General features: G+C 40.2%; 2 protein-coding genes across 2 annotated transcripts; one reads left to right on the top strand and one right to left on the bottom strand.

The window, feature by feature from the left end:
- The first annotated feature begins 1,327 nt into the window (after positions 1 to 1,327).
- LOC119492298 (retinal dehydrogenase 1-like) lies at positions 1,328 to 10,104 on the top strand. Its single transcript, XM_037776650.1, has 14 exons — positions 1,328 to 1,500; positions 2,912 to 3,069; positions 3,834 to 3,938; positions 4,048 to 4,188; positions 4,826 to 4,955; positions 5,109 to 5,170; positions 5,383 to 5,511; positions 5,682 to 5,795; positions 5,943 to 6,045; positions 7,441 to 7,625; positions 7,712 to 7,876; positions 7,975 to 8,132; positions 8,361 to 8,435; positions 9,204 to 10,104. Exons 1-14 carry the CDS (start codon positions 1,449 to 1,451, stop codon positions 9,274 to 9,276), a joined length of 1,650 nt encoding a protein of 549 aa, XP_037632578.1. The 5' UTR covers positions 1,328 to 1,448; the 3' UTR covers positions 9,277 to 10,104.
- Positions 10,105 to 10,132: 28 nt separating this feature from the next.
- Positions 10,133 to 22,479, bottom strand: tmc2b (transmembrane channel-like 2b). The gene is made up of 20 exons (XM_037778411.1): positions 22,434 to 22,479; positions 22,218 to 22,259; positions 21,470 to 21,866; positions 19,553 to 19,699; positions 18,464 to 18,554; positions 18,284 to 18,365; positions 18,084 to 18,190; positions 17,892 to 17,990; positions 17,559 to 17,701; positions 17,317 to 17,464; positions 16,094 to 16,288; positions 15,785 to 15,964; positions 14,849 to 15,007; positions 14,478 to 14,606; positions 13,945 to 14,012; positions 13,366 to 13,605; positions 11,664 to 11,789; positions 10,921 to 10,999; positions 10,670 to 10,799; positions 10,133 to 10,568 (listed from the first exon to the last, which is right to left on the bottom strand). The coding sequence occupies exons 1-20, from the start codon at positions 22,477 to 22,479 to the stop codon at positions 10,342 to 10,344; spliced, it is 2,835 nt and encodes a 944-aa protein (XP_037634339.1). The 3' UTR covers positions 10,133 to 10,341.
- Positions 22,480 to 24,133: the final 1,654 nt, after the last annotated feature.

The following is a 24,133-nucleotide window of genomic DNA, read 5'->3' as shown; positions in this document are numbered from 1 at the left end:
CCCCGGGGATAATTCTCAAAGGGATGTGTGTATTTCCAGACAGCCAAGACTAAAATAGGCGCACCAGACAAAGTTATGTGGCCACATTGTTCCTGGGAGACAGTGAAGCAGCAGGAGGCCCCTTATCAAAGCAAACATCTTCCCAATTATGTTTGTTGCCTCGTAGATGGGCCCATCCTCTGCTGCATGTTGACACGGCACAGTTGAGCTGAAGCGCTGCAATGAAGCGATAGGAGCAATGCAACAAGTCTGAATGGCTGGGCTGGCTCAAAGCAGCCAACTTACACAGTAAGACGTTAGTTTGGATTTTTTGTTTTGATAATTTGTCTTTTATTTCTATGGGGACAACATTTAAAATTTAAATAAATAAATAAATGAATGAATGAATAAATAAATAAATATTTTAATCAAATTAATAAGAGAAAAATTCAATTGCCCTATGAAAAGTATCAAAAACTTGAACACGCCAACCAAAACATGTTCAGGAGGACATATACAGATCTGATTATCAGAAGAAACTTTCAGCAAATGCTACTGCATGATATGCTGTAATTTTACAGAAATGTCTTCTTTAGGATTAACAGAAGTGTTTGTGAATGGTAAAGAGGGTATACTGTAAATCTACAGACTTTTCTGTTTTAGGGTTGAAGGAAATGTCCGTATACTTAATAGAAAATTTCTGCCAGGACATTATCTGTTTTTCTGCAGATTGTTGTATTATTATTGTTTGTATTACTCAATTGTGATGATGTTAGTCCCTATAGTAGCCATTTCATTGTAGTGAGACCATTTTTTTTTAACTTGACCTCACTGTATAAAATGACCTGTGGTGACCTCTAGGATAATCATAGCCTCATTAAACTTTACACAAACTAGAGACCTAGAGCATTCAGAGGATGGATGGCTTTCCTATAGGTAGATTGACAATAAGGGGGTTTCTGAGCAGTTTACACAACAGAAGTGGGCCATACAATTGCTGAAAAATGCAATTTGTACTATAGTTGGAACACATTTAAAGACCTTAAATGCTGTTTTAAGTGGGTGATTCAAAGTAAAGAGGGGCAATAGCAAAAGGATATGTCTGCAAGATTTAAACCCTGTCACTAATAATTGATTAAAAGAAAATTATAGCCAAAAGTAACGAGCTAAAAAGCACATCTCCTGACTGCTTATAAAACATTAAATATACAGAATGAACAATTAATACAAATTTGGGCTGAATTAAATACTTACCATGCACTTCACATTGTTGGAAATGGGATTCCATGTTAATGCCAACGAATCTCAGTGGTGCGCGCGCCTGTCTCGCGGGGCACGTGGGGGTGGTTCCGTCTGAACGGTGATGAGCGCGAGGAGGACTCCCGGTGCTCCGGTAGAGACGTGATGCTGCAGAGGCAGGTGTATATAAAGCTGCACGGCGGTGAGAGGAGGAGACACACAGCTGCAACATGCCGGTGAGCGGAGCAGGAGTCCACCAGACCTCATCAGCATCTCCATCAGGTAACTACACCTTTTAACACTTCTACAACCTGCAATTATGTTTTTCAATGGAAATAAAATATCTATTTCTCTAAAGATATTTGCAAACTAAAGATGGAGAAGCAGCATTTAGTTAGTGTGGACTTCCAGAGGATATTAGACAACTCTGACTACCTTTAAATACAGGTTAAAAACCTCATCATGAACCATTTTATGTCTCCATTTTTAACTTTTTAATTCCCTTTAATTTACTTTCTATTCCTTTAAATTGCATTGTAATGTTTTTAAGCTGTTTTGCTTTCTTTTTCTAATATTTTAATGCATTATGCTGTTTATGTGTATAGGTAACTCTGGAGGGGAAACTAGGGCAGCACATTATTTATACTGTCTTTATGATATTTTTTGTTCATTGTAACATTAATTATTAAAATAACAATGTTGTCAATAATTGACTAAAAGGACTAAGCATAATTAAGAAAAATAAAAATAGTAAAAAACAGTTAAATGTTAAGCTTAAAGCTACATTTTTCTGAATGGACCTGTGTGAATAAGATAATTAAATGCTGTTTTAACCAGATTACAGGAAACAAAACACATACATTAGTAGGCTACATACTGTGATGTGTTAATGTTTACTGTATAAGCTACAGAGAGAGAATATACCAGGAAGCCCCTTATCCCTTTGGATAATTTGACTTATAACCTTTTTTATACACTTCTATAGTTTTAGTTATGTGAAAGAACAATACAAGAGAAATGTAGTAGAGCGATATTAAACATGTATTAAACATATTTGCAGATTCTGAGAGTTTTAGATTTGTTAGATTAGAAAGTAATTTATGATCTACTGTAGATTTAAAAATGTCATCCTTTTGTAACAAAAATAAATATATCAATGATTTAAAATGAATGAATCTGAAAACATTTCACCCCTCTTTGAGGATCACTGGGCTATATAGTTGTCTGTTCCACCTTACATGCCTCTACATGCAACGAATATTCTTAATCACCTTTTTTTCAGCACGCAGCCCTTCACCGTTTCTTACAGTTGAGCCAATTTAGAATTAAAGCTTAAAGTTTTCTGGAAAATATGACAAACACCTCTGTGTTTGTCATATTTTCCTGTCTATTTTCTGTCTAAAAGAGGTCAGTGCAGTCCACAGCTCAGAGCCGGCCCGACTTTACGGTGCCAGTCGTGACCCTTGACCCCGCGGTGTTACCCTGCTGACAATGCCAGTGCCTCATTTGGCACAGCTTCTCTCCAGCATGTTGGGATGGCAATTTACGCACAGGATTACGATGAAAAACGAAAGGAGCTATTCTCAAATCAGTGATCCTGATATGAAAGTGTTCTCACACACATGCAGTACAGTGGGTAAACACACGCATCCACAAAAAACAAGCTTGACCGGCTTGCATGTGTCTTTTCCAGAGGGAAACCATGCCAACATGAACTCCCACCAGCAGCAGTCTGATAACGGATGCAACCACCAGGGTCCAAACCAGAGCCACAAACCGCAGCATGCAGGCGGACCTGAGATGCAGGCCCTGCCCATGCCAGTCCCAGACCCCCCCATTCACTACACCAAGGTAAGCTGCACCCAACAGTCAGGAGTCAATCAGGACTGAACCAAACATGAAGAATGATCCACAACTGAGCTCCAGTTTGGGTTAGATTTCTTTGTTTCTAGAGGACAATTTAGCTCATAACTACCCAGACTTAAACATAATTTACCAATAAGACACTCAGGATTTAGGGATTTTATTAGAGTGTGGAAATCAACAACTGTTGACGTGTTGGGTTTAGCTATCTCAGTCATTAGTTTGGAACCGTGTGCAGAAATCTGAGAGACTGATTGAAAGTAATGTTAAAAATTGCAGTTTTTGATAGTTTCCTTTTATCTAACATTTATCCTGGAGGACAGATTGAGACTTTAATCATGTTTTTTATTTTGACAAACCCTTTTTGATAATGGGTTCAGTTGCCCTTCAATACAGCATTGTGAACCAGTGATGTAGTAATTTAGTATTTATGGTTTGTGTCAAAAATTAAAATAAAAAATATGGTGTGTCGGCCTGTAATTAGAGGAGGATGTGAATGTGGTTTTGAGGAGATGAAACAAGATGAGTTTGGGTATTGTTGTAGGTAATTATCTGAACCTTTACAGCATGCAGATGCATCTCATAAAAGATGTCCGAGCAGGCAAAACCACTTCCGCTAAACAGTGAGCCTGTTATTAATTCTATCAGGCTGAGAGGAGCTGATACACTATAGTGCCATGTGTGAGACAACGAGAGGGGGGAGAAAAAATGTACTGTTTCCTTGCGTTTTAGTGTTTTCTAATTCTCCTCAGTTGTTCATCAACAACGAGTGGCACGAGTCCTGCAGCGGAGGAAAGATTCCTGTGTATGATCCCGCCACAGGGAAGCTCCTGTGTGAAGTGGAGGAGGCTGACCCAGTGAGTACATTATACATTATTACCAGTCCATTTTCAGATGCACAGATTGTAAAGATCCTTTAGGCTGATTTATGATTCTCAACTCAAGCTCAACTTGAACCTCTTCTAGGAAGATGTGGACAAGGCAGTGAGGAGTGCCAGAGCCGCCTTCCAGATGGGGTCGCCATGGCGATCCATGGACGCCTCAGACCGAGGTCAACTACTTAACAGACTTGCCGACTTAGTGGAGAGAGACCGGCTACTACTGGCAGTGAGAAACACATGAACACACACTCAACTGGTTTATTACCATGAAGTAGGGCTGGGCGATATTGCCAAAATCTTCTATCCCGATATCGGCCATTTCATATCTCGATAATGATATATATCACGATATAGCATCTTTTTCTGGTAGTTCAATAAATAAATAAATAGTCTATATGAAATAACCACATAGTAAAGACTATTCTTGTATACTCCTGTGTGAATTAAATACTTTACAAATGAAAACAAGTGTATTATTATTTATAAAGAGTATTTTTTCATTTAATTAGACATTTAATGCAAAATGAAAATAACAATTTCAAGTAAAATAATGGAGAAAAAAAAATTATAAATATTTCCAGCTATGACTATTTTAACATGTACGCACACATATACAGAGTAATCAGACACTAGTTTGATTTAACTGAGTTTGATGAGATTTTCTGAGAAATTTGAGTTAGTATGTGCTTTTTATTATCAATCTAGACGTAATCGTGTATCACAATATCTCCATATTTGATTTCATCACGATTGATCATCCATCATCCATTGAAAGATGTTAAATTATCATATTGAATTATCGCCCAGCCCTACCATGAAATAATGTCGCTTGTATGCTAACTACTGTGTTTTTTTATCTGTAGACACTAGAGGCTCTGGACTCTGGCAAAGTGTTTCTCATGGCATACTTTGTAGATCTGATGGCCACAATCAAAACCTTGAGATATTATGGCGGCTGGGCGGACAAGATTCACGGCAAAACCATCCCCGTAGGTGAGTTGCCCTTTTTTCCAATAATGCTCGCCAACACTCGTGACACAAAAGACACGTTAGATTATAGATATCGCCATGTTTGACAATATTTGAACATAAAATCCACCACAGTGTGTTCAAAGCGATCATGAATTAACTATACATTGTTTTCAGATGGAGAGTATTTTACTTACACACGACATGAGCCCATCGGAGTGTGTGGCCAGATCATTCCTGTGAGTAGAAAAAAATAATTTTGTAAAAGCACAACACTTGCAAATGCACAGCATGTTTATACCATATTCATTAGTTTCTCCAATGACTATAACTGTAATGAGAAAGGTTGTAAAACATTATGTGTTTTTAATGCTTATTCAATATTAATTGTACTTTTACAAGTTCCTCATGTTGTTGCAACTCAAACATGTTTATGCATTTTGGCCAACAGTGGAACTTCCCAGTGATGATGTTTGCGTGGAAGATTGCTCCGGCTCTGTGCTGTGGGAACACTGTAGTCATCAAACCCGCTGAACAGACCCCATTATCAGCCCTGCACATGGCTGCACTCATCAAAGAGGTACTTGACAATGATACAAGAACAAAGAACCTGTGGGCAAAAGCCATCAATTTGCATTCAGAAATTGTTGAGACCTGCACAGCTGTAAAAGTAGAACGACTGCTCTAAGATTATGTCTCAGTTAAAGATGAACACGTGTCTCTCCCTCTGTGACGTTTCTCTGTGTTCAGGCTGGGTTTCCTCCAGGAGTTGTGAACGTGGTTCCAGGTTACGGTCAGACAGCAGGCTGCGCCATTTCCCACCACATGGACATCGACAAAGTAGCCTTCACCGGATCTACTGCTGTTAGTATCTATTGACATGAATAGCAAATTGAGCAAGGGTCTCTTCGCCTGTTGTCTCTTCTCTTCTAGCATCATTTGCTCCTATTTGTATTGACTATTTCACTGCAATGTCACTGTGTACCTCACACTGTCGTCATTGGTTGCCAGGTTGGGAAACTCATCCAGAAGGCTGCAGGTGACAGCAACCTGAAAAGAGTTACACTAGAACTCGGTGGGAAAAACCCAAACATTGTCTTTGCTGACTGTAACTGTGAGTAATAAGTTACTGGATTACTTTATAGTTACTTCTTAAATATTCTGTGTGTTATTGTACACATAGTGTATGTCATTTCAGGGATTGCATTATTCTATGCACTGCTGATGAGGGCAAGTTGCTTTAAATGACTAAAAATGAAAATGTGGGAAGACAGCAGGCTGGACTGATCTTAAAGGGTAACTTAAGTATTTTTCAACCTGGACCGGAATTTCCCATGTTTTTGTGTCTTAGGGACTTAGGGACAGCAATTTCTGAAATTGGTCCAGTATTGAGGGGAAACGTTGTAAACTGCCACGAAACGAGCTGCGACGGCAAGTGAGCAGCGTCAATGTGCTTGTTTTTGCCACTGACAGGCTCAGATTGTTATTATAGAGTCTGACAACATTATGGAAAGGATCCTACAGAGAAATAAAATGTTTTTCTGACCTTTCGCTTGATCCGGTCTGTTTCTTATTGTGTCCAAGTCCCGCTCAAGGAGAAGTCTCGTTGTGAAATCTGAATATCAGTATACTCTGGCTCAATTAAATACGGGCGGCCATCGAATTCAAAGACCTCGTCCATGTTGTTGAAAATCATCTAAATATTCAGCCACAACATTGAAAATCTTTTAGATAACACTAAGCTATGCTTTCTGTACTCCAACACAACAAACTCTTTCCCGGTTGGCACTCACGTTTCCACCATGGATGTATTCCGCCTTCAGAGCGAGACTTTTTCTTCTTATGCTTTCTGGCAGTCTAGATGCCATTGTGGCACATTGCTGCCTCTCGCAGGTCAGAATTAGGTTGCAGTTGAGGGTATGACTATTTCCAAAGGTTTTATCCTGTTGCTTCACAGTCTTTTTCTGTGTGTCCATATGTGATAATGTGGTAATGTAATAGGTATGTAATATAGGCCTATATATATATATATACACACACACACACATTATATTGTCTTTACAACTCTTGAACGAGACTCCATAATGTCAGACACTTGTAATAACAATCGGAGTGGACGTAAATGACGGTGCCAGCTTGCCCCAATAGGATTACATTGCAGCCCGTGAGCAGCTGCCGTCTGCAGCGCTCTCCCTCAATACTGGACCAATTTCAGAAATTGTTGTCGCTATTAGTCAGTTAGACCCAAAAACATAGGAAAATAGGTTACAGGTTGAAAAATACCAAAGTTACCCTTTAAGCATTTCAAGAGAATAACGAATAGTTTACTGTACCTTCAGTGTAGACTGTGAAGGCACCACACATGACGTGACAAACAGGTGTAACTCCAATCCATGCCCTAATGCTGGTCAATTTTTTTAAGCAGTCATGAATGGCACAGGTGACAAACAGGGACTATGCTGTATCGCCCTTTTCACTTTCTTTACATATGCACATGTCTGTCTTGCAGTAGAGTACGCAGTGGAGCAGGCCCACAGCGGCCTGTTCTTTAACCAGGGCCAGTGCTGTCTGGCCGGATCCAGGGTGTTCGTAGAGGAACCCATCTACGAGGAGTTTGTCCACCGCAGTGTGGAGAAGGCCAGAGGGAAAGTCCTGGGAAACCCACTGCTGCCAGGGGTTGACCAAGGACCACAGGTATATATCAAATATCTCCACTTCCACTTGACTGCAAGCTTTATGTGCAAAGAGAAAATCTGATTTGAGCTGCTGTTTTTCTGCAGATTGACCAGAAGCAGTTTGATAAGATAATGGAGCTGATAGAGAGCGGGAAGAGGGACGGGGCCACGCTGGAGTGTGGGGGGTCGGCGTGGGGTCAGCAGGGACTTTTCATCCAACCCACCGTCTTCTCAAACGTCACGGACGACATGCGCATCGCCAAAGAAGAGGTACTGTGTGATGGTACTCGTGGATCATATGTGTCCTCATTCTACCACAGTGTTCTGAATTTCCTCCTCGTGACACCACATTTCTCACCCTCTCTCAGATTTTTGGTCCAGTGCAGCAGATCATGTGTTTCCGTAGCATCCACGAGGTCATCCAGAGAGCCAACGCCACACACTACGGCCTGGCAGCAGGAGTGTTTACTAATGACATCGACAAAGCCCTGACAGTCTCCTCTGCTCTGCAGGCCGGCATGGTCTGGTACGGATCAAAACCTCTGAAAGATCATGTTCAACAGCCCAGGGCTGGTGGCTCGAACTGTCTAAATCTGCAGTATCTGCTGAGCAAATCCTCACAGAAACCTTCCTTAAAGAAATGTTACACTTTAATAACGTATTTCCATTCTGCCACTTAGTAATGGGCTATGTAAAATGGCTGGTGATTTTATGTAATGAGATGAAACTAATGTTTCTTTTATTTATTTTTTAGGGTGAACTGCTACAATGCCATGAGTGCTCAGTGTCCCTTTGGTGGCTTCAAGATGTCTGGGAACGGGAGGGAACTGTGAGTAACACCATCGTATGTTATCTCAGCTTTAGCATGGCCGATGCTAAGGGGTGTATAGGTTTGGTTTCAGAGGTGGGGACATTACATTACATTTCGTTAGCTGATGCTTTTATCCAAAGCAACTTACAAGTACATACACAAAATATGAGTGTTGTTTTCTTCATTTATATTTATTTATGTGATTTAGCAAATAATCCATTATGATTAAATTGCTGATTATAATGCACTAACCCAGTAATCATCTATAATTACCTTGATAGAGATCTGATTGTAAAATTTCTAGGGTCAACAACCTTTAAACTCAAAAAATAATGTTTTATTTCTGTCTTTACAACAGAGAGCTCCGTCAATTAGTGCATTATCTTTGATTGCTGATCGGTTCTACTATGTTTTTAAGAGAATTATCTGTAACAAAAACAGCTAAATATTTTTTTTTACCCTAAAACTCAGAGGAGACTTCCTTATAAGCTGCATACAGCCCCACAAACCTCCACTTAGAAGGTAAAGCAGCTTGTATGAAGGCAACTCAGAGGAGTTATCTTAGTGAACGAATCAAACTGAAACTGTAAAAGTGACAAAAATAGGATTTAAAGAAGTGACTGCATCCCCAGTGCCCAGAGGGAATGACACCCCTGCTGGTACTACAATAATGACAACGTGGCTTTTAGACTCGCTGCATTTATGTCCACCACACAGCTACACGTAGGTTGGTAACATTTCAACTTTACTGGTAAATGTTGCTCATGTAATGTTCCTTAATTTCAGGGGGGAATACGCTCTTCAGGAGTACACAGAGGTCAAGGCGGTCACCATCAAAATCTCCCAGAAGAACTCATAATACCGTCCCAGGATTGTCTTTTTAATTCTCAGCGCTTCAGACACGCATTTCGCAATAATCATATTGCACCCGGATATTTTGAAGACATCCCCAAGTCTGTGTCACTCCATCAACATTTACTCCTGTCGTATACCTGTTTTTTCAACTTCTTATCAATGTTGTGTCTCTTTCTCTTGATATTTCTGTGACAATACTGACTTTCATTTATCTGTGTTCCTCTAGTGCATCATTCCCAAAGACTGGGGTCGCGGGATATTTAATTAAATTTGAATAATTTCTTCCATAGTCTTTTAAGATTTATATCCGCAGTACACCTTTGAGCCACATGAGGGAGCCTAAATGTTCTGATAATCGTAGCCTACTTATAACATTGAATCTAATATGAAAGGCTAGCGTAGCTTGTGAAACACTGCTCTAGTGTTCTTCTATCTCAGATGTATTATACAGTTTAGTGAACAGCATGTTGAGTGTCTGTCATGTGTACGTTAGCTTAAGAGAACCTGTTTCTGTTCAGTGGTAACCACTTAAATAGCACTTTGCCAGAAAAGAATTATTTTAATAGATGTCATACAAAAAGTAGAAATACATTATACATACTATTTACATGGATTTCCAAATGAAATCAATAAAACTGTCGACCCATATTAAGAACCAGTAAACCTTACACGGATTGCAATGCAGTAAACATGTTGTTTTTTTACATTTTGTTGTAGTACTACTTACAGATCAAACTGTCTGTTTTTCCACACAGTCCCAACTCATCTCCACCTCCAAACTGAGACCATTATGGGATGTGACTGTGGAGGCTTTAGTGTGCCATTGCATTGATTACAGACTTTTTCAGTGGTTAATTTTACTCAATTAAGTATTTTGCATGTTTGAAATACTAGTTATAACTGTTAATAAATTCATGTATATTTATCTTTTTCTTTTGTCAATCAATTACATCTAAAATTGTATTAATCTAGTGGCACCCTCCAAATACAGTCTGACTGTGACTGCATGTTAACACACACTAGTTATCTGTGGTGAATTATAGGTATTGTCTGGATGTTAGTCCATGAATCATGATTCTTGTCGCCTTGGAGGCCCGCCCCGACCTCTTCCTCTCCCAGGCCCAGGTTGAGGCCCCCTGGCGTTTCCAGGAGGCCCCCGTCGTGGCCCCGGGGCACGGGTCACTGGACCTCTGGGGTTTTGGGCGGCCAGTGACACGTCTTTTTGCAGATTGACCCCTTTTGCTGCTGCACCTGGCTTCACTCTGGGAGACTTGCTGCCCCTGTCGATTACGACATCTGAGAAGAGATGCAGAGCAAAACGAGCGGTGAGGACAGTCAGGTGCAAATTGGCTGACAGCATGTGCAATAAAGGAATATATGTGTGCGTGTGTGCGTACCAGGTGGGGGTGGCTCTTCCTCGATGGGTGGCGGTATTAGAGACTTGTTTGGCAGCAGGTCCTCCAAGTCTTTCATCACCTGATTAGTGCTGTCCTTGTTGTTCCTGCGGTTCTTCTCCTCGTCTCGAGCCTAAAGTATTCACCAATAAACCAGACGTTTGACGTTTGTTTGATTGAATCTTGAACACAGAAAATACTGAACAAATTGGGAAACAAGGGTAAGAAAACAGAACTTAGACGCTCATACTGACCATTTTCATCTTATTTTTAAGGTCCAAGTTGGCTTGTTGGTATCCCTTTGACACTGCATTCAGGTAGTAGAGGGCCAACCTGTTGCGCAGTATTATAAGTCGTTTAAGCCATTATAATGAACAGTACAACAGTTTAGACCACAGTCACGCTTTAAACACAGGGCAGTAGATACTACTGTCCCACCCTCCAAGTTTTATGACTTCACTTTCTACAATTACGCACACTGATCCTGGCATTTTTAGACTCAATATGTATAAATTTTAGGTCAAATAATACGAGAACGCTAGCAACAATGTGTAGTTTTTTTTTTTACTTTAGTGCCCCCTTGTGGTAGTATAAAAAAAGAAAATTGGAGACAGCAATCCATGCAATACCACTAACACACTACGAATTTTGACAGGGATAGGCTCATTTTCTAGCAGACAACATTATTCCACCAGAATAATTTGAAAGATGCTATAATCACATAAAAAATCTACACACAGACTATATATATATACAGGCAGTGTGCAGAAGACTTCAGTCCATATACAGTTTAATAAATACACAAAATGTGGGAATATCTGAATCTTTAAACTGTACAGATTTACTTGCGTACTCAACTCTTCAGGGACATTTTGAAAACTGAAATTCAGAACATACTTTACAATGTTATTTCAACGCCTATTTATTTTCCCTCAGCTTCCTCCTTTTTAGCAGATACCACACAGTATTCTTCAGTTGACATTTGAGTGATACTTACACCATGAGGAGGACCGCAGGCAGGATGAGTCCAGGGTTGGTGGCATACGAAAAGATGTTCGATATGAAGGATGGTAGATCCTGTTCTATAGTCTCCATGACCACGTCATACATCTTCTGTTGGCCACTGGATCAAACACAGTACACTGTTTGTTGTATATTGATAAAAAGCGTCCACCAAATCGCAAATATGAGACAGTTTTCATATGTTTAAGCATAGATGTGCTAGATTAGCGTTACAATTTCCTTTCTTGTTAAACTAACTCTGGTACAATATTGTAAATGGTCCAAATAAATCAATTAATATTAAACAGGTTTTTTTTTTGCACTAGTGTACTGTCTACTAAAGCTGCAAAAAAGTGAAAATGTATGGTAGGACACCTTACTACAAGCCAATAGTAATGTATGAAAAGCTCATCCTGTTGAACTTTTAATAAACAGAAACTAAACAGGTAATACATTTGAAATAAATTAAGCTGTTGCTGTCACTCGTATCTGCACCTGCAAAAATGTGTTCTTAACAACACTAAGATCTACAGCCATGCTTTGAGCTAAATGCTAATGAGAACATGCTCACAATAGGGAATGGGAATGTGTCGTCACCGACAGCAATCGGGCATTTTTGGATGATAAAGGGTCAGATTGCAATCCGCCTGCTGTTTACTGCAAGTGTCAATTAAACTGCTGAACTAATACAAAACAGTACACAGTGAATAAGAAAAGACGAAATGCAGTATATATAGTATAGCCTACAGTCAGACACAAACGTAGGCTAACATTATGGGTTTCATTTTGCAAGATACTGGTAGATTAAATATGCAGTGTCAGCTGACGTTTTGTTAGTATCCGTTAGCAAAACATCTAATATTTGCCCAGATGATTTTGTAGTTGGCATTTGTCTTGTAGATCTTAATGTCATATACCTACCCGTTTGTAAATTGGATATAGGCTTCCAAAGATTAACATATTTTGAACGGCTGGTGTTCACTAACACCAAAACACGTCAGTGACCGTAATGGGTGGCAAGCTGTCAAAGTCCTCCTAATTCGTAAGGATCATCATTAACTAACTTTAATTTTGTAATATGTTGCCCCTTTGCCTCGATCAGCTTCTCTTTATATGGGTATTTGTCTTTTGCACATACTTTATACATCTCTGATTTACAGATGACTCTGTACGCTTCCTTTCAAAAATGGCAGCGCCACCTCTGAGTTCTCCGTGATTCCCATTCCCTGTGATGCTAACAGCATGTTAGCATTACGTTTAGCAGGTATAATGTTTACAATGCCATAGTCACCATCTTAGTTAAGCATGATAGCATGCTAATATTTGCTAATTAGCACTAACCACTAAGAGCAGCTGAGGATGATGAGGCAGTAAGGATGGCATTAGCTTTTATTTCAAAGTATAAGTAAAAATTTGACCCGCTGGTGGCGCTACAGTCATTACGGGTCATCCTGTGGGCACCATGAAAATTTCATGACAATCCGTCCAATAGCTGTTGAGAATGACCAACTAACAGACTGACACTGACAATACTAAAACACTCCAAACAAGCAGTGTAATTAGATAAATTGAGTCCTTTTAAATAGTTTTGTTTTGGATACATTGAGTTCATTCATCACAACAATCACAACAATCTAACTTTGTAATATTAATTCATATTTCACTATCACGTAGTACCGTCTCCATCTCTCACTGACCTGAATGGCCCGCAGTCGAACGACGGGGACAAGGTCATGATGGTGTAGACGACAGGCAGCAGGCTGAGGAAAAGCACCAGCAGCAACAGGCCCATGTAGAAGTTGTTGGACCGCGAGGCCTTGAAAACTCGCTCATGAGGAACGTTACAGCACATCACTGCCCAGCACTGGTAGTACATCGAGGACAGGAGACGCAAAATGTTCAGACCCACCAGACCTGGGGCGTAAAATGCTCCCATCCTGAGGAAAACAGCAGCAATATTATTTAAAAAAATACTGAATTACTAGCCGACTTTGAACTAATCATTTATAAAAAATCGACTGAGTATTCTAATTTATGATTTAATGTCGTTAGTTTGAGTTACTTTTGCAACAGTTTGGCTCCAACATTAACAGTCAAACAAATAACACAAATAATATGAAGAGGCACGCACTCCACACTCACTATTTTGTTAATTTTAGACACAGCGGAGACGGACAACAAAGAAACATAAGCTGTTTTACACCTCATTAGTCCCATCAGAGAATACAGAAAGAGACAGAACATAAAATCAACCATGCAGATGTGGAGTAATTCACCATATCATTCCTTGATTGAAGACAAGCCCCAGCACATTTCCACTGATGTCAAACTCTCCATATGAAGGCTGGAAGCAACACAACAACATGATTAGCATGCTCAAATTAATTAATAACAGCCGGCTCGACACACTTTGCATTTGCTCCCCTCTCTCCCTGTAAGTCTATGTTTCTCTCTCTCTGTAATTAAGATCTCATTGCAGCGTCCTGTTTCACTGGATGTTAGGGATCAGCTGTCTTGCCAGATGTCATTGTATGGTATCAGGTTGACTCGGATCCAATACGAACTGTGATGTACTCACACAGTGTTCAATAATAGCTGAATGACATGGAAGCTGTACAATGATGACACTAACTGATACACCATCGACTGCACACGTGCAGTGACGTGATGTTAGCAGCGCTGGACATGGACATTTTTTAATGTACAAAGAAAATTAATAAATGAATTCTTTACTTAATCTAACTAAACAAAAAAAAGCAAAACACACAATGTTCACAGAGACACAGTAACACATACTACGAGTACTCACAAATCCGGCCTCGAGGTCCCAGCACCAGCAGTAGTTAAGAAAGCGGACGATGACAGCTCGCAGAAAGTCACCAATCAGGATGGTCAGATAGCTCACCTGCATGTCCGACACAACCAGTTTCACAAATCCCTACACAGCGTCAGAAACCAACGACAGAATAAGCAAAAGAAACAAGAACAAATACAAACCAATCAATGAAATCAAACATTTGGTGTCTTCTGTTAGATTAATTGGAGGGTGAAGTAGAGGAATGATAACTGATCATGCAAACTGATTTTCTAACTGAGCCTACTGCAGCTACTACTGTATTTGCACTCATAATCTCTCATTCCACATCGTACAAGAGTATACAGTATAATGCCACTACTGACTATTCCCACTGCATTCTCCCAGCAGGGTCCTCTGATGACATCAGCTGGGTGCACATTTTGAGGAGGCACATCTGTCGTGTTATAGAAGGAGCTGTAGTTAGCGTAGTACTGATTGAAAGTCCATATAGTGGTGTTCTTGATGGACTTCTCTGTCTCCAACTAAGGAATAGAAAAATGCATATATAAAAGTAAAGTAAGTATAAAAGTATACTCATGGAAAAGCAGCTCAAACTTTATTTACGTTGCATATATTACATCATTTAGATCGATTCCGGTTCGTATGATATCTTACGAAAAGTTATTCCTCATTTTTCGAGCGTTTTCCTACGAATTTTCAGCAACACATGTCTAATTCCGCTTGTTACATTCATACAGTCATTTCAAAATATACTTCCGTCTTCACAAGGAAACAACTTGATTAGGTTTAGGCAACAAAACTACTTAGTTTTGTGACTTCTGGTTTCACACAGGATACAAACACCGGTCTCCTGGGCGAAAGTCTGGTGTTTTTTTACCCATCTGTCCACCTCGACGTCCTCCCTACGTGGCGTTATTCGTTCTTTATTATTCCTGGTTCACGATTATGTGGATTACATATGAATAGATTTTGTGGAATATACAGTATATACAAATAACAATGCATTACTTTTTTTTAGGTATACCTACGAACGGTGTATGAAAACAGCCTTCTCTCAGATATACTGTAAGAGTGGTATCGCTCTGCAAATTTCCCAATATCTCAAACTTTTGCTTTAAAGGTATGTGCCGTGACATGAGATTGACCTTAACTGAGGGTTAGTACAGTATTTTAAAAGTGAGTCAGAGATGTAATAAAATACAGGAAATAGCCCAAATTGAGCCCAAATATCTATGAATGCAACTGCACCACACCTGCCCAGGAACAAGAAAAAACACGTACAGACATATCGGTCATACCTTCTCAGTAACCTCATCAAACAGGGCGAAGAGGAAGGTGTAAAGGTTTCCCAGGAAGAGGGCAAAGATTCGCCCAAGCTGCCACTTGAGGGCAATACGAGGGTGATAATCTTCCAATTCAGCGATGGTTTCAAACAGAGGAGGACACACCAGCCCCAGCAGAGACATCACAAACTCCACCTGACTCATTGGAAGAGAGAGCGGGGTTACTAATCTAATGTTTCACTCTCATTTTCAAGCCTCAATCTGAAAGAATCATCACTTAATCATGAAAGGTAAAGAAATACCACACGTTTAATGTCAACCTGCCTCGTTCTTTTCAAGCCACGAGAGATCATCTTTCTCCATTTTGGCAAAGTCTTGAGAACGTTTCACCACAAAGTAGATGAGGTATCCGCTGCCTCCAAGAGTGCACAGGATCAGAAAGTTTGCCAGAACCCTGAGGAACCGTCGCAGATGGATGTTCTCATCTTTCTGGTTCTCCTGTTCATCCACAATGGATTCCTACAGCAGGGCAAAATCCATTTAAGGGAACAAAGTTGTGATTACGTTTTTTTCCCCATTTGCACATTGTTACAGTTTCCACATATAAAAATCCTGTCACTGCAAACTCTTTAAAATACAACATATCTTGCGAATACACTGCATCCTGGTCTGCTAAGACTGCTGTTGGTGAGGAATATAATATCTCAGGTTCTTCCATGATGGATTTTTCTATGTATGATTGTTACATTTTGGTGCATCGAGGGAAGTCATTGTTCATGTTACAATTCTCATCCCCCAACCAGTGGGCAACCTCCGGGTCTGAGAAGTGAAGTCAATGCTGAAGTGCCTTAGACTTGTATTCTTTCTAATATCCAGCAGGGGGCGACTCCTCTGGTTGCAAAAAGAAGTCTGATTGTATAGAAGCCTATGAGAAAATGAGCCTACTTCTCACTTGATTTATTACCTCAGTAAACATTGTAAACATGAGTTTATGGTCTCAATCGCTAGTTTCAAGTCTTCTTCAATAATGTATTTTTTTTTCTAACATTAGATATTTACACAGCTAACAGCTATATTTAGCATTACAAAAATTAATTAGCTAGGGTGTTTGCAAATTTTAGTTGCCCGATCTCGAGAGTGTATTGTGCTGAGACAGAGGAAGGTCTCTCACAAAGTTAATTTTCTCCTGACTTGTCCGTCTGAAAAATGTCATTAGTATAGTATCTAAATGTTCAGAAGACATGTGGCTTGTTAAAAATGGGTCCAATATTTACTTTGGAAACTATGGGGTGAAAGAATCAGTCATAATCAGTGTTCACTTCTCCCAGTTAATAAACTCAGGACATGCCGCTAGTCTCCTAAAGGGACGGGGCAGTGGCTAAACCCACGTGACACAGACTCCTTTCTGAGCTTCGAACGGTAGTCCACAAACCAATGGTTGACGTCACAGTGACAACATCCACTTCTTATATACAGTCTATGCCCCCAAATGCACACACACACACACTCACACACACACACACACACACACACACACACCTGCTAACCTTGAAGCTGGTGGTAATGGAGGCGTACTTATTGTCTGCAGTCTCGGGGTTTCCAATCAGGTAGTCCCAGCTGGTGAACATCTTCCAGCTGAAGGTGAACTCTCCCTCCTCCGCCCCGTCGCCTCCTTCATTTGAGTTACGAGCCATCCTGAGAAGAGAAAAGACCGCGTGATGAAAAACACACAAACATATCTGCGTGCACGTAAACACGTACATCTGATTGTCTGTGTGTCTTGCCTTACGTTCTTATGACAACCATCAGGCTGTATCCAAAAATGCCGACACCCACCAGCAGGTAAGACAGAGGGAGTCTGAACTGCAGCAGCCCGATTGTTCGGTCGTTGTTGTAGTACCCGTAGAACAAAAAGGAGTACTTGCAGTATCCCTGTCGATGATATTTTCAAAGATACAGACACATATTACAACTGCACAAACATGTGCACAAAGCAACTTTCTCACATTTTTAACAAGACTAATGAAAATGTTAAAACATGATAAATAAAACATCTTAATAAAAACAAGACACCCACGAGTCTACAGCCACACTATGAATGAACTGATGAATAGATCCTTACTCCAAAGTCATTGAGCACAGAGAAGTCCATGGCTGTGTCCTGCTCCTCTCGAGGCACAGTTTTCCTGGGAATAGCGCCGTAGGGAAGTCCCATAAGAATCTAAACAGAGGAGAGGAATGGAGGTGAGAAACATATACAATGTCTGCTACATCAAGAACCACCGGCTAACATGGATTATGAGAAAGGCTTTACCTCAGGCAGCACCACCAGGCCAAACATGAACCCAAACAGGACCATATTCAAACCGTACATCCACCTCAGGAAAATAAAGTAGGATGCCACGGATGATCCAAAATGACCTATGATTAGGAAAACAGAAAACTTGACTTAGAAATATAACAGTGAGGTCATAGTTCAGTGATTATTTCCAATAATGTCATAGTGGCACCAACTTTCTACGTCCTTTATCTTCCTCTCCCACGGTATACATGCTGTTTTGAAGTTCTCAAAGTCACGTTTAAACTTTATTAGTTTCTGAAGTAAAAAAAAAAAAAAGTTTAAAGTGGTTATCTTCACAATATCATCCCCGTTCTAAAGTTTCTATCGTAAGTGTTGCAAAATGAGTAGATTACCTTGGCCATCATGACTTTGAACGCATACATCTTCCTGCCTTTTCCTTTCCCAAGAGCTCCTTCAAATTTTTCAACAAACTCCTGGGCCTCCCTGTTTAAATCAGAGAAAACATCCACCGATGACATATACAATGAGCAACATCCAACTGAAAAAACATGATCTGCCTAACCAATGAATGAATTAGTCAGTGGCAACAGTAAAAACGACAGGTTTGGGATGATTTACTGATTGATGATGATGATGATGCATAAGGTAAGTAAGAGCATCGGGAGGAAGTTGGCAAGCAGCAGGTCAGTTAGCCACAACATGCATTAAACAGTGTCAAGCTCATGAAAAAATTAAAGGCAGTTCACCTATCGGGTTGCCTTGCTTACACTGATCTGTACATAGAGAAACGTACACACAGAGTACACACACACACTAACCTACACCGGCCTTGGCAAGACAGCCGGTACAGTCTTCTCACGCTGAAAGGAAGATGTCTGAACTGGCTGAACTACAGCCAACCTTGTGTGTGCCGCTGCGTGTTTACCTGAGGTTTACAGACTGTCTGTCTGTAGCTCACAGAGGGGAAAGTTTATATAACTGAACACAATTACTAATGTTGATGGACACATATCTTCCTGGATCTAATCATTTTCAGGTTTTCAAAGGCTGTGTTTTTGTGTCAGGCAGCTCCTGAACTGCCTGAAACACCTTGATTGAAGTCCCACCTTTTCTTCCCTAGCGTGGTGATGTCATCAAGTAACATAATGCAATATACCTGCCTAGCTGCCAGTTTGGCACAGCCTCAAACAAAGCTAGGAAGAGCGGACATCTCTAGTTGTAGTTTTGACTTTCCATAGATCACAGCACTGATAAAGACAAGTACCAAACAGCTAAAGTAGCGATGAACAAGTTTTAATAATGAATGATCAACATCACATGTACATGACATGAGTGATGGTATAGGCATTTAGGAAAGCGGTAAGATATAGTCAATGAGCAAAAAACAAATGAGTAACAGAAATGCAGCAGCAACAACCAGAAATTACAGTAATAACAAGTAAACAGGCAGAGGATGTGAGTTTTTGTTTTTTGGGTTTTACTTGAGCAGCACGAGTCTCCTCTTCATTCGCCAGGGTTTGTTTCTTAACGTAGCGAGCAGTTTCTTCTTCTCCTCTACCTGTTCCTTCAGGGATGCGATCTCTCCCTCCGACAGCGATTCATCGTCAGAATCAGAGGAGGAGGAAGAGCTGATAAAGGGAAAGAGCTGTCAAGTGCCATGGCTTTGAGAAGGAGCTACAGGAGCTAAATCTAAAACTCACCAGACACCAGAAAACAAAAAGATCACTATTTGTTTTATTGTGGTATCCTTGTGTTTCTTGCTACTTAAAATCACTTTTGGGGCTCCAATATTTCAGACTACAGAAAAAGAAATCAATACTCAGTTTTGCATTCACTGTCATCTGTGACATCACGTTTGTAAGAGCATATTGAGCTATGCGAGATAAGGCAGGTACGTACCTTAGCCTTAGTTACTCAAGATATGTTTATACTACTTGTAGTCGGCTACAGTACAGTTCAGTTCAGTCTCAAAGAGGTGCTAGCATGGCTATAGGGCCGGGTTTTACTTAAAAATAATTAGTTTGTACAATGTGTTCTACCACATTGGAAGGCAAAAGTGTGTATAGTTGTTCCGATTGGCTACACTCAAAGGTGGAGGGAAAAAGCCTGAGTGGGGGGGGAGATGCAACAATCGTTTAAGTAAGGGATAATGTTACAATGAGCCGGTCATTGTTGTGAAAGAATCCCAGACAGGGCGATGCTGCACCCTGATGCACAGAGGAGGGGTCTCTATTCGCCCTGAAGGGGATTCTTTCACAACAATGACCCGCTAGCTGTACATTATCCCACTTATTACACGGCTGCTTACTTAAGAAATCAATATTTTGACACAAAAACGGTCCGACATCAGAGCTGCGCCCATAGCAACGGTCTTTTATACAGAAATAACAGACCGCAGAACACCGTTATTGACCAATCAGAATCGAGCATTCAACACAGCCATGTAATAAATACCAGGATAACGCACATTTTCAGACTGTCACTCCTGGAAGACATGTCGTTTCGCTTCATAAAGTGCGTGTGAATGTTGGATGGTCAGTTTTGTAAAATTACAGAAATGGCCGGAGACCATTCATTTCATAAATTTTTCTTCATGGCAGCATGCTTTGCTGTCTGTGACAGTTTTTCATACTATCACCAGGGGGGGGCGCAAAAGTAGGACAGACGGTGCCTTTAAAATCTGTTCTAAAACAGGCAGCCAGTGAAGTTCAAAAGCCTCCGTGCTCTTTTGATAAGCTAAAGCTAAAGTTTCTTTTACCTTCTATGCAGCACTTTCTCATAATGTTTTTTTAAAAGTTATCAGAATAAATTATTCGTTTAAGAGTCACGGTATGGATTTGAATTCATCCCCCTACAAAAAGTTAAAAGCTTCTTTCTTGACACTGGATAGTCAGAGCTGGTAATTAGCTACATTTTAAAATGCAGCCAACTCCCAAACACTCCCCATGAAACAGCAGGAAGATCTGGTGTCTCAGGATGTTTTGTCCCGTTGCCTTTACTTTAAGGCAGCAGTAGCCTGAATAATGGATGAAAAAATTAGATTACACCATCCATCACAGCAGCCAAAACCGTGCGAACTTGTTCGTCATTAAATGAATTAAATTATTAACTTAAAGCTGCTTAACTTTTCTTAGTACATAACAAGCATCTGACTGCTGATATGCTACATTAAAACAAGATAAACTCTAAATGCCATATATTCAGGGAAACAAGTGTGTATTCAGTGTTGTAATATTGACATTATTTACACAGTTAATATTCCATCTCCCTGAACATATGCCACATAGCTTCATATCACCAGAGTCTGCAGGGGTCTGCATGAGACTGAATGGAGAGAGCCCATCCAGGTGTGTGGAGCGTGCAGGTAGGCGAGAGACAGCTCTCAGAGAATACTGCACCTGCTCATCTTCCCATTCTTCTTTTTCTTGTCCTTCTCACCACCTTTATCCTTCCCTTGTTTCCCTTTAACATTCCCCTTCTTCTCCTTATTCTGCTCCTCTTTGTCCTTTTTGGACGCGGCCGCCCCTCGCTTTTTCTTTTTCCCTACATCTTCTTCGCTCTCCTCGTCGCTCTCCTCCTTGGCTTTCTTCCTGGAGGCTTTTGAACTTTTTCTTTTCACACTCCGGTTGTCTTCCTCGTCGTCTTCATCATCGCTGTCCCGGGGCTTGACCTTCTTCTTTCGACCTCTTTTCCTTGGTGCCTCATCCTCATCCTCCTCATCATCATCATCGCTGACCTGTTTGGCTTTACGTTGTGGTTTGGTTCTTCTGTTTTTAGCCCTCCTCCTGGCCTCCTCTGAAACAAACATACATTTTAGATGATTAGCTGAAACATTCATCCAGCACGGCATTGTGCATGTGCAACACAGTGATATTACTCTCGTTACATTTTCTAGCTCATCAAAAGTACAAAATACAATAATAAAGTGTACAAGAATCCTCGGAAATGATTCCAGTCAGCCTCTATGAAAGAGAAAATGTGGTCAAAAGTTGCAATAATCTTGAAGAAAAGAGATGGAAGAGGGAAAAATAAGCATTAATTTATACTAATTTGTCCATAACACCATCACATTGTGGCAAATCTTCAAGACATAGTCATACCCTGCTCAATTTAACTGCTTCTCTGATGAAAAGTAAGCAAACTCACCTTCACTTCCACTGTCTGATACAACATCAACCTCCATCCCAACTGTGAACATGTAAAAACAACAAACACATATTATCTAATATTTACCATTTAACAATGACTTTTACTCAGTCATTATCAATATAATCAAAAAGGTGAATATTTAAAGCTGGAAATTGATTGTTAGAAACAATGAAAGACAGTTATTCTTAGCATAATAGCATAAAAAGATCTCACCATCTTCAACCTTAACCGCAGTATCGTTTTTCCGCTTTGGAGGCATTTTGCTGTGTCTCTTTTAGTTATTTCCTGCAGTTAGTCCTCTTCTGCTCACTTTAAACTCTCCCTCTTCATCCATGAGTCACTCAGTACAAGGGGCTGTTACACTTGTGAAGGTGCTGTGTCAAAAAGCCAGGCTATACACCCTTACACACATACACACACACACACACATGCAGGAACAGGTGTTCCTCTGTTGTACAAAGACCGGGCTCCTTGACGACCGTCAAAGATAACACAGTTCATTAGATGATAGTCAGGGAGCCTGGGAGAAAACAGGATCAGACAATGGACTTGTCAGTCAAAATGCTAATTGATGATTCACTGGAGCAATAAGAGCTCGGTTACATTCCACCTGCTTTAATCTGAGTTTATTCAGATTGGATAAAGGCTAACAACTTGTATCACTGTCAATGTATTATACAAGAAAGCCGCGCACTAAAAACTGATGCTTGGACATTTGTCAGTTGTGACCCAGAAAGGAGACACCAGAGCAAATTTAGACATACAGGTCAGGCCCCATTAAAGTTAGATGAGAGTTTAAGTAATCCTGAGTGAAAAGCGAAACAAGTCACTGGATTTAAATACTGTACAGAGTCCTCTGTGGGAGTACGATGCAAACTGAACACACAAGAATTACTCCAGTGAGTCTGTAACTTCACTTACATTGTTCTTTTAAAGGGACAAATCAGTCTGTTTTACAAGCCGTTTATTAAAGGATAGGTTCACATTTTTTCAAGTCTATCTTAAAACAACACTCACAGTTATATATATTGAAAATATAAAAACAAATAGTCCAAAGTTCAGCTAAAGTTAATGAGGCTTCAGCAGTCTGAGTTAGTCAAATTAAGTGGGTGTTTTCAATAGTTACAGTCTTTTTAGAATCAAATTCTGTCTTTGTGTTATTATCTTTCCACTGTAGCTCAACAAGAAAACACTTCAAAACAACTGACTGTGACTTTGGAAAATACCGTTTGCAAATAATGATGACGTACAAAAGTGTGCGCACACAGTTTGGCAATGAATGTACGGCGGAGTGCAATAGCTTGTCAAGTTATGCAAGGGCATTAACCACCAAAGATCAAAACAAATTGACTTTCCAATGTGCAATTAGTGAGTGAGTAGAAGACATTAGCAAGTGGCCCAATATATACAAGTATTTGGTGGAGAAACCTAGCATGTAACGTTACACCAGCGAGAAATTACAAGCATACAAGTCACTAGATGCATATAGAATGACATGGACTCAGAGTTTTGAGTTTATTGAATTTTAAAATGGGTGCTACAAACACAAGCATTTTTGATCGTGTACTCAGTCCAGTGATAGTCAACACGTTCAATAGCTGGCAGCCACAGACGCCACCGGTGTTTTGGTTTAACGAGTGAGACCGCGTTAACTGGTGACTCTTAGCCGAATGTGTCGTGGTTGCTTGTAGTGACGTCACCATTTAACACGGTCACTCATTAAACCGAAACACTTGTTGCTCTGAAACTGTTGTGATCATGTCAGAATTCTGTAGAACTTGAGCCCGCTGCTGGAATATCGATTCTCACAACCGAACACGCAACAACCAAACATTTTGATGCAAGTAACAGTTTTAATTCAATGTTTAAAGCTTACTAACTCGTCTGAATGGCTGGGGCAAAACGCCACTTCT

The sequence above is a fragment of the Sebastes umbrosus genome, chromosome 8 (genome assembly GCF_015220745.1).
Source record: "Sebastes umbrosus isolate fSebUmb1 chromosome 8, fSebUmb1.pri, whole genome shotgun sequence".
NCBI lineage: Eukaryota > Metazoa > Chordata > Actinopteri > Perciformes > Sebastidae > Sebastes > Sebastes umbrosus.
This window is presented reverse-complemented; position numbering and strand designations above follow the sequence as displayed.